This window comes from Seriola aureovittata, chromosome 8, assembly GCF_021018895.1.
Source record: "Seriola aureovittata isolate HTS-2021-v1 ecotype China chromosome 8, ASM2101889v1, whole genome shotgun sequence".
Taxonomy (NCBI): Eukaryota; Metazoa; Chordata; class Actinopteri; order Carangiformes; family Carangidae; genus Seriola; species Seriola aureovittata.
In genome coordinates, this window is record NC_079371.1 from 11,552,768 (window position 1) to 11,563,610 (window position 10,843).

Here is a 10,843-nt window from a genome sequence, read left to right on the forward strand (position 1 = left end):
ATTAGTAGCAAAATGTTGTTAAAGTATTAAAGTAGAAACACTTGTTTACTCCCTCTAACTGATATATAATTATCAATGACATCATTAGATGATTAATACTGAAACACAGGTGTGTAAGCAGCATGTAGCTGAACTGCTTTATATACAGTATTATATAAATGGACACCAGATAAACCTGAGGGGTTAGATGATTAACGGGAGAGGAAAGAAGAAAAAAACAAAACAAAGTTCTGATACACAAATCTGTTTTCAGTTTTTGGACTTTTTCTTTAATCTTTGTCAGAAGCCAAAAAGGTTGGAAAGCAATGGTTAATTTTAAACAATGTGTTGTATTCTAAAAGCTTGTTATATTGCATGTATAAAATCTTCATCTTAAGAGTAGCTAGTAACTAAAACTGTCAAATAAATGTAGTGGAGTAGAAAGTACAATATTTCCATCTGAAATGTAGTGGAGTTGAAGTAGAAAGTAGCATAAAATGTAAATACTCAAATTAAGGACAAGTACCTCAAAATTATACTGATTTACAGAACCTGAGTAAAGGTACTTAGTTATTTTCCACATCTGACGAAAAGTTGTGAAAACGTGCCAAACATTACTGAGTAGTGACTCATCTTTATAATATACGATCTAAGAGGGTTGCTAGAAAAATACTTGACACATTTGCTATGACAGCCAAGAGCGCCCCCTAGCGTTTATGGAGCAGTTATTGCATATTAATAAATTGAAAGTTTATCCTCAAGAGATGTTGTCAACACCAGCTCTTAAGTGTCTGAGGCAGTTAAGAAAACAAACATGATACTTTCATGAAACAGGAATGTTCAGTTAAACAAACACAGTACTTTAATGATAAAATGTTTTTCATTAGGCTCCTGAGATTCTGACAATTTTCAGAGTAGAAAGAAAATAGGTTCTAAATAAAACTGTAATCTTCTCTGAGAATTTGTTCATAATTTGCTTAAAAAAAATTAGATTAAAAAAGAAATTGAAACCTTACCAGATTTAATGTGCTGAAGAAAGTGCAGAGCTGGAGATCAAGGAAAATGGTCAGTTGGCAAACTTCTCCCAGTGAGAGAATAACATTTTCTCAGAGCTCTATGTTCTTTCTCTTGCTATGAACACTGCATCCTCTGTCCTGGTCTGTCTCACATGCTTTAGCCAGAGGGCCTCTCATCTGTTTTACACGGTAAACAGGAAGTAACACCGCATGTAGGGTTCAGTTGCAATGACCTGGATATTGTGTTATTTAACGTGTCTAGCACAAATAATGACTTCTTCTCACTGTACAATTTAATCAGTATTAATCTCTTAAACTTCTTGATTTATTCAGATGCAACTCATAAAGCGAACAAAAGGGATAAAAAGTGTTGGGAAAGTCAGTCCTTTGGATATTACTTTCATGCCCCTTATTTCAACTTACAGTCATATCGCATTTCCCTCAAATTCAATTCATTTCAGTAGAAACTGTATTTGTGTCTTAGCAATAAGTATCAGGCATATTGGGCTGTTATCATGCAAAGTGGGTCAGAAATACTGGAACAGTTGGAGTCGTGGTAACACATCCTTAGGGTCTAAGTGGCCACTTGTTCACCACAGCTCTGTGTATCCTAGCAACAACTTCAGGATTAGGCAAGAGCGCAGCAGCCTGGGCCAGCTGGGGCAGCAGTGTGTAGGTGGAGGTGCGCAGGTATTGAAAGAGGTCCTGGAAGCCTTGGAGATGAGCGATGACCTGAGGTGGGACACCCAAAGACTGCCCCAGTCTCCTCAACACGTTCCTGTTGTCAGCAGAGTCCAGCAGCAGGGACAAGTCCTGGACCAAGTCATAGTCGAGCATCTCAATACTGTGACCTGGACAGAGTCAGAATGACCAGCATGAACTTTAGGAACGAGTCCCAAACTCATTCGTAGAGGGCTCAACCTGCTTGGTGCCCCCCTGGCAAAATTCATAGGTCCTTTTATGGTCAAAATTAGTAACTTTTTGTTGTTGTCCTGTGTGTGTGTATTACTCAGGTGCTATGGCTTGAGGAAAACATACATACCTTGAGCCATCTCCCATATTGTCTGCAGTTTTTGCTCCAACTGACAATGACACAGAAAAGAAGCAAGACAAGAAGGTAAGACAAAGGTACTACTGTTTCTGATATCCTTATTTTAATTAATTGATAAATAATGAAAATACTTCATTTTTCAATATAGGGTATATATATTAATCATGTCAATCATTTCAAATCTTTTCCAGTAACAACTTTTGTGATTTGAAAATACACTTGCTTTTCTCTGTTTCATATCATTAAAAATGGAATAGCTTGGGATCTGACAGCAGAATAAACTCTCATAAGGATTAATCAAGTAATCTGGTATGTAGGCAAAATTGTGAATTGACTCAAAGCTTTGCCACATAACAGCTGCTCCAGTCTTATATTGGCTGTGACCTTTTGATCAAGAGGTCACAGCCTATTGATAATGACAGGTTGGCACATGTCATTATATTGTGTTTGTCTTTTTACCTTTTCACACAATTGTGGCTTAGATGTTTAAGATTCCTGCCTGTTTACGTACTGTAACACTGAACCCATTAGCATGGAGAATTTGTTTGTTTGTTGGTTTCTTTCTTTCTTCTCAGGAAAACAATGAAGTCTGTAAGTCTTGGGATTTTTTGTGATTTGTGTGACAACAGATCTACTCGGTTTGTGTGCTGACCATACTGACCACTTGACATTAAGCCAATGGTAATGGAGCAGTGACTTTTTATTAATAACAGTATATTATATTTAGCAGAAATTGAAACAAGCATGTACATCTTTCGCTGACTGGCTCTATTACTGCCAGGACCCTAATATTAGGATATATTAGACCACTCTACCTCTTCTCTGGTGTCGCAGCTGCTGTGCTGGTCGTCCTGTGTGATGTTCTCTTTCTTCTGACTGGAGGGCTTGATGTTGGTGGTGACATTAATCACAATAGAAGTAGGATGCACCTCATTCTCATGGCTCAGTGAGTTTAGGCCTCTGGGACGAGATGTTATTAATGTAAATAATTACTTAGGGACAGATGTAGTTAATTTGAATGACTAATCGTTGAGTATATGGCATTTGCAAAGCACCTTGAGGAATCTTCAGCTGGAGCAGTTGTTTGTGAAGGGGCCTCTGATTGTTTCACTGTTGTCTCTGTGCAGCCGGACAAAGGTGTGTGCTGAAGACCTGCTGCAGACAGTCGTCCCTCAGGTCCATGACAATACTCGGGAACCTGCTCTGAATATTGAAACAGGTGTATATGATCCAAACTTAGCGAAGCAAACAAAAGACAGATGATTAGAAGAAACAGAAAAATCATGTCTAACTCACTGTATCTCTCAGCAGTCAGTAGGGAAGCCCAAAGCAGCACAGCAATGAGGAAAATTGAGGACGCTGTTGCAGAACCAATCAGGACCATTGAAAATGTTTCCTCTTTTACTCCTCGATTAAACAAAAAAATCCTTTGAGTCAAATTGAATACAAGCAATGAAAAAAATGTTCATGAAAGTCCACAGGGCTACTCACTCGTCTCTTCAGGTTCTTTCTTCTTAGGTACAGTGACGGTACTCTCTGTCAGAGAATGATACTCATAACTTTTCCTTGACAAAATTTCTGGAAAATCACCAAATCAATAAAACTATTTATACAAGTTTAACATTGTACTGTCAATTGGTCCATGGTTTGTCTCTGGGTCTTACTTGCTTTAGAGCCTTGAGCTGTGAAAAGCAAACACTCTTTATGGACTTTGTCATGGCCGTAACAAGGCACACAGGGCGGCTCCACTTCCCCAGTCAAGCTCCTGAGTTCATAGTACCTGTACACACAACCACATTCATACACTTAATACAGAAACAAAATGCTAGCACTCAGCAGGTGATGGGTGTTAAAGCTGGCACTGTGGGTGCAGCTCACCCTGTGAGGCACTGCCCACATAGGGCATCATTGGTTAGCGAGCATGCTGTCTTCTCTAGGCGGTTCAGCAGATTGCACTGGGTGCATCTTCTGCATGGATCCACACCTGTATTGGAGCTGAACTTCCCTTCCTCACACAGAATACACACTCCTTCACCACCATCTCCAAAGCCACAGTCCTGAGAATGATGGACAAATATTCTTGGAGACAAGTAGCAAGACAGGCAAAGAAAGGAAAAATGGTGCTACCACAGTAATGTGTTAAATGTGTTACCTGTGAGAGCTGCTCTCCAGGCCCACATACAGGGCAGGCAACACAGGTGCTATTAGGAAGTAAGAACTCAGTTGGATCACAGGTCTGCTCGGATTGCACCTGCACACACTGAAGCTGAGGAAATACACATTTAAAATAATCAGTGCTGGGAAAAGTATTCAGACTCTTTACTAAAGTAAAAGTAGAAAAAAATCACTATTAACACAGTTAAGCCCAAGTAATAGACCTGTGGTTATGTTGTAATATGTGGTATTTTATTATATGTTATAAAGCTGAGTTGTAGAAAACCTTATTTCTAAAGATAAGTGAAACTATTAATTTAATTCAAATCAGATTCTTTAAAAAACGCCTCTCAACTGAGTCTGTGGTGTCTTCAAATACGAAAGAATAAAATTGCAGATTGCTGCCCTACAATTATGATAAATGACATTAAAACATACTTAAAACATAAATTGACATGCATTGAAAACAGGTTTGAATATTATTATAATAACAGCAGATTAACTTTTATTCCTAAGAAAATACTGTAAGACTTTAAGGACTGAATGGGACTAAAATTACTCAAGATTTTATATTTTATAAATTTAACACATGCTTTTAGTGTAAAATCTTAATATGTAATATATTGACCTCAGATATCAAATAAATGTAGCAAAGTAAACATAAGTACAAACCAAGTACAATCTTTCCATCTGAAATGCAATGCAGTATAGAGAAGAAAGTAGCACAAAATGCAAATACTCAAGTATAGTACAAGTATAATATAGACCTTGAAGGAATGTTGCATCACATAGTCAGAGTTTTATAAATCTGTAATAGAAAACTTCTGGAAGGTCAGACTTACCGTGAGCAGGGCAGCATAGAGACAAAGCCTTACTGGCAAACTGTCCATGGTCCTTCTCTAAGGAGATCCCACTTCCTTGCTACAGTTCAATTGCCGCCCTAAAAAAATCATATGTATTCTATTTGAACGCAATTTGAAAATTTGGCAACACTTTATCTGTCAAACTTCGCCTCGATACTGTGAGGAAAATTACACAAATATATAAACAGCTGATACCAAAACACTCACACAACAAATCTCAACACAATTCTCAGAGGCCAAAGTAGCAGAGCAATAAAAACTTCAACTGATCTATATTAGCAGTGTATTGCTCATAGATTAATCTCAAATTTGCAGCCTCCACCAGTGTCAGTGTGGTGTACCTCCCTTCAAGCTTCTCCCCCTTCAGCTATGGGGCAGACAGCGATGGCAAAGATCTTTTGGAATCCCCCTGATTCTACATCACGCGTGACGCAAGAGAGGTTCCCAACCTGAGTATCCACCAATGGGCCGATGAATATGAGACTTTCAGGTCTCCCACCTGGGCACTTCACGTCACACCTGGTCTTCTCACATTCCCTCCGGGGACCCCCCTGTTTGGGCATTGGCTTCTCAGACAGGGAGGGAAGGAGGAGGAGGGAAGGTAATTAAAATGCATGAATGAGACCCTTGTTAACAAACCTGTTTCCAACAAAGATACACTGTGTGAGTGAGTGAGTGAGTGTGCAGACTGAAATAAAATCTTTAATACTATTACCACTATTGTTTTGTCCTCTTACTGGCTCCATTGAGGAGAGACAAGCTGAAGGTGAGACCTATTTGTAAATCTGAGTTAGTTAATGATATAGCTGCAATATACTGTTTGACCACTCTGTGGTAGCATGGAGCCATAAAACTGACAGAAAAAACTAATTTTACCACCCTGACAGGATATTATAGGTATAGAAAGGTGGAGTTATTGACATACATTGTCTGTTTAAATTGTTTAGGGTTAAAGGATAGTTATAGTATGGACTTACTTCCACGTCTATACAGCTGAGAACAAGGCAGACATGCACATCATACATCACACAGGAAAGCCAATTAGATTTGTTTGAGCACATATCACCACAAGAATATTACTCTGTTACTGTTTGCAGAAAATTTACAACAGCGCCTGACGTATAGAACACACACGCTTACACTCACACTCACACTCACACAAACCTGTGGTCTTTTTGTTGTGAGCTGCATTTGTAGAAGCAATTGCAGTCTATGTAGATGACGTTTTATGTTTATATGACAAATCATGCCATCTTCTGCTTTTAGCCGCCGTACGGCATCAGTGTTCATTAGAATAATTTACCAGAAGCATCCATCCCCATGTAGAAGGGATTAAAAAAATGGGAAGCTTACATAACAACCCTGAATATAAAGCTTGTTATGTAGAGTGCATCTGTGTCATTTACATGTACACCAACAAGGGTGTGTGTCAAGTCAAACTATTTCTCAACATCAGTCCTCATTCATTAAACTTAGCGTTAGGAAACTTATTCGCATTAAAACTCTAACTAAAAACTATTACACTGATACCAGGCGCATTAGAACTGAGCACAAAGAAGTAAAACGTGTTCATGAGAGAATTTTGAAATTCACTTTTGCAAAGGTTTCACAGTGTCAAGGTTTTAATGTTATCTTGCTTGCTTGGTATGTTTATTGCCGGTGATTAATGAGTAACTCACAGAACTAAAGGGAGAGGGCGTAGAGGTCTTCTTATACAGAAATAAAGTGACACCAGTCCGCCAGCTTCTCATGAACTGGTGTTGATTGCTTAAGTTCTCACAGAATAGCTTTTGGATTTGACCATTGCAAAGAGAAGAGCATGGTAAGTCTCAGTTATTTTCTTAGCCACAGAGATATAACCTTAATCATTGTGTCATTTCTTCATAGTGAATGCAAATGAAAACTATTCTTTCAATTGTTGCCACCTTTCAGCAGATGACCACTTGACTGACACGGAAAGCCCTGTATTTTGGTTGCTGCCATGAATTCCCTGTCTCCTCTAGTAGTCTGTCTGTGTGTACAGATATCAGTGTGTCTTCTGGGTAAGTAAGTCTTCAGACTGATTTCAGAATGATTTTAAAGCACTTGACAGTATTGAAAGCAGTACAATCATATCACACAGTAATAGCTGTAAATACAGTATGTAAACTTTTAATGTTCTCAGTTGTCTATTTATATATTTATTGCCTTTTTATGGTGTTAATGTGATTTCACTGCTACTTAAGGGACAATTAAGATCTGAACTGAACTGAAAGAAAGTGAGAATGATTGACTGTTTGATGGCACACATTATGGCTGTCTGGCTCTTTTTTAAGTGTGATCTCATACTACTTTCAACATCGTTATGGTTAAAAACCTGAAGTGTAAGTCTTCATTTGTCTGTGTCTTTTCTTCCTATGTGTCATTTCAGCTGCCTCTGCTGATGCCAGCCTGTGGGGTAAGAAAGTGCATTTCACTGGCCGTCCGTGCTTGTGGCAGCTACAACCAGATGCTGTGGTACCGGCCCTTAAGGAGCTGAGTGTATGCATGCTCTTACGCCACAACCTTTTAACAGAGTGGACAGGATTTGCCTACAAAGCACCGGGAGGTAGAAACATAGAGTTGGGACTTGGGGGCAAAGACGCACAGCTGACAGTGTGGCTGTTTGGAAATGCAAAGCATCTGCAGTGGGAACTAAAATCGAATGAATGGTCCTCCGTCTGTCTCACCTGGTCAGGCCGAGCTCGGAGGCTGAGGACCTACATTAATGGAACCATTATGCTTGAGGCCCCTCTGAATCCCAGCCTGCCTCAACGACTGGCCCCAAATGGCACACTCACTCTGGGGGTTTCTCATTATGTAGATGCAGATGGTAAAGTGCAGCCAGAGACTGGGAATGAATTTTTTGGTGAGATTGGTCTGTTCAGGATATGGGCCAGAGAATGGAGCGGTGAGGAGCTGAAGAGCCATAGCTGTGCAGATGGAGATGTGGTGAGATGGCACCTGCGGCAGTGGAAATACAGCTGCCCTCCAAAGCCTGACAACAGCCTACATTGTGGTAAATACAATACGATATCTTTCTATTAAATTTCATGGTTATCGACTATCGACTATATTAGAGCTGTCTAAATTACTCAAAGAGTTTCCTCTCACCTATTCACATAACAAGTCAATCCATTGTAGGTGAGAGTTGAATGACTGCCCAAATAATACACTTTGCTGCACAGTAACTGCAGTTTAAGGTCAGAGAAAAGGTGAACCAAACATTCCTGAGTTCAGCAGGAGCTGGTTCAAAAACCTGTTGATAGGTCAAAATATTTCTTTGGAAATATTGCATATTTTCTTTTTGTTTCTTTTTTTTTTTTTTTTTTAGCATGGTCACGCTACAAAATCAAAATGTGGACATTGATAGTTCAATCTATGGAGCCTCGAAACTGTTCAGTCTCACCGGAAGTAGTCACAAGAAGTTGGGTATGAAGAATCAACTGAACATGACACTGAAATTTGGTAACCATTGGCTCTGAACAGTCAGATTTGCCCTTCAAACTAATCTACCTTTGTTGTTGTCTCTCATCAGCTGGAGAGCGTTTTCCCTCGCAACATTTCTGTCGGTGACATCTATGTGTCATCTCCAAGGTAATGCAACTTTTGTTGGCAACACACTCCTCTCAGCTGACACTGGTAGAGGAAGTATTCAGATCATTCCCGTGGGTAAAAGTAGCAATACTGCAGTATAGAAATAAGTCAAAGTACTGTATTGAAAATATAATTTCAATAAAAGCATGCAAGTCTTTTTGGCAAAATATTCTTAAAGTATCAAAAGTAAAAGTACTCAGTGCAAAATATGCCTCCTGTGAGTGTTATGCTATTAACATACTATATCATTACAATACATTAGTAAATAGCTCATATGGCAGTTGTGTATGTGTATTGTCAGTGCATGACAAGAGGCGGTTGGTGCAGTATAAGGCTCAGTGTAGTGTATACTCTGAACATGCCTTCAATCCTCAACAGCACTCCTGTCTGTAATTTATGTTATCTGTGTTTCCATACAGCCATTCCTGCCATGGGGTTAATAATTCTGCTGGTCTACATGTACAACAACATCAGGTACAGCACTATTAAGAGCCCTCAGTTTGATTTTCCATGGAAAGAAGCAGCAATATCCTCAAATACCAGCTGGTTAGAGAACAGATGTAAGACTTTTTTTTTTTAGATTGAGACAATGTTATTTTCCAAGGAAATTAATGACGTACGGGAGTACTGAGGTCAGTTCCAAGGCAGGGTGGCTGTGAATTATATTAAGAACAAGCAGCCGTCATTGAGTAAGTTAAATCACACAACCGTTTAATGAAGATATTTGTGTTTTCAGGGATCAAAAGCAGCATCGGACCCCACCTGTGACAAGTGGTAAGACGAATTTCAAGACCTACAAAAACTTAATGACTTGAAAAGGAAGACAATAATTGCAGTACAGGAGAGCTGCATGGCACAAGAGAAGTTGGACAAAGGCAAATGTTACCCAAAAGGTGTAGTACAGTTGACATGTAGATTGATCTCATGCTTTTTGTGGTTTACCCCCAGTTTCAGCTGTGAAGTCCATGTGAATGTGGATCCTGCTGCTAATGTACAAGCGTTTCAGGCAGATATTACTGCACTGCTGAGTTTGACATTCTCCTACAACTTCCTCAACCTGACAGCTGACCCTAATAGCATCAGCATACTTCCTGTGGGTACGTATCGTCTGTACAGCACATTTCAGGCCATGTCTTACATACACATACACATACACAATGTTGTGTTTGGGGGATTTAGGGAACAGATTAACACATATTTTTATGACCACGATTATTACCTTTAAAAAGGATTTATGTTCATGTCACATGACGTTGACCTTTATGAAGTGTATTTACCTACATAATTGCTTAATATTTGTTCAGCTTTATAGACACAAAGCAGACTCTGGATTTGGCTGGAAATGTTGAGGCGTGCTCATTACCAAATCCATTAAAGTGATTCAATTTACCATGCACTTTCAATGTAACTGTTAAGTGGCTGAATTAAAAGGATGTTGCATATACACACTAATGGAAACAGGGAGTATAATAAAGAATGTGAGCACATTTCTGTTTTTCTAAAAATACTCAACAGATGACAAGAAATTAGTGCCTATTCATTATAAGAAAATTTAAATAATTTGATTTCTGTCAGACAAAAATCTTTATTTGAATGTTCTTTTGCAATTAATGATTTCATTTGTTTCTTTCAGAGTTGTTCCCTCCGGTGACAGAACAACCAGTGACTGTCAGCACTGGTGTTACTACATCAGGTGAGCAAGCAAGAAAGAATAAAACATCTTCATGTAGTGAGTGGGTCATCTACAATGATAGGAATAATCTATTTTCCTAATCTGGAGCAGCCAAGTCTGCAAAACAGTTTGATTGTGCTGTTTTATTGGGGGATTTTCTTGTAAATGAAGTCATTTAATTCACAGGAACAGGTCCAACTCAAAGCGCGCCAGCTCGTCCCGCTAACATGTCAACGACAGGAGAGCCTTTAGATCTAAATGAGACTGCCGGTCAGTTCACCAAACAGCTCGGATGAATCATTCTGTTTATGCAGCTTCTTGTTTTTCTGTTCTGTCACACAAGTGGAGACTGGAAATTTTTGCATGAAAAAATCAAACAATAAAAACACAACAAGCATCAAATCAAATATATTTGCTGGTGATGTACACAGAAAACACAGTAAAATAAACAGTCAATGTGATAAAAGCAAATACAAACAGCAGCAATAAGAAT

General features: G+C 39.0%; 1 protein-coding gene across 1 annotated transcript; it reads right to left on the reverse strand.

Annotated features, from left to right (window-relative positions):
* Positions 1-1,562: 1,562 nt before the first annotated feature.
* Positions 1,563-5,090, reverse strand: LOC130173979 (tumor necrosis factor receptor superfamily member EDAR-like). Its single transcript, XM_056383564.1, has 8 exons — positions 5,043-5,090; positions 4,199-4,312; positions 3,925-4,103; positions 3,711-3,826; positions 3,102-3,249; positions 2,862-3,006; positions 2,038-2,077; positions 1,563-1,846 (listed from the first exon to the last, which is right to left on the reverse strand). Exons 1-8 carry the CDS (start codon positions 5,088-5,090, stop codon positions 1,563-1,565), a joined length of 1,074 nt encoding a protein of 357 aa, XP_056239539.1.
* Between the last annotated feature and the right edge of the window lie 5,753 nt (positions 5,091-10,843).

Bases quoted from the DNA above. Each gene is read 5' to 3' on its own strand.
- LOC130173979 (XM_056383564.1), bottom strand. From the start codon at position 5,090: ATGGACAGTTTGCCAGTAAGGCTTTGTCTCTATGCTGCCCTGCTCACG. The intron at 4,104-4,198 runs GTAACACATTTA...CATCATTCTCAG, and splicing joins CTGGAGAGCAGCTCTCACAG to GACTGTGGCTTTGGAGATGG. The intron at 1,847-2,037 runs GTATGTATGTTT...GACTCTGTCCAG, and splicing joins AATATGGGAGATGGCTCAAG to GTCACAGTATTGAGATGCTC.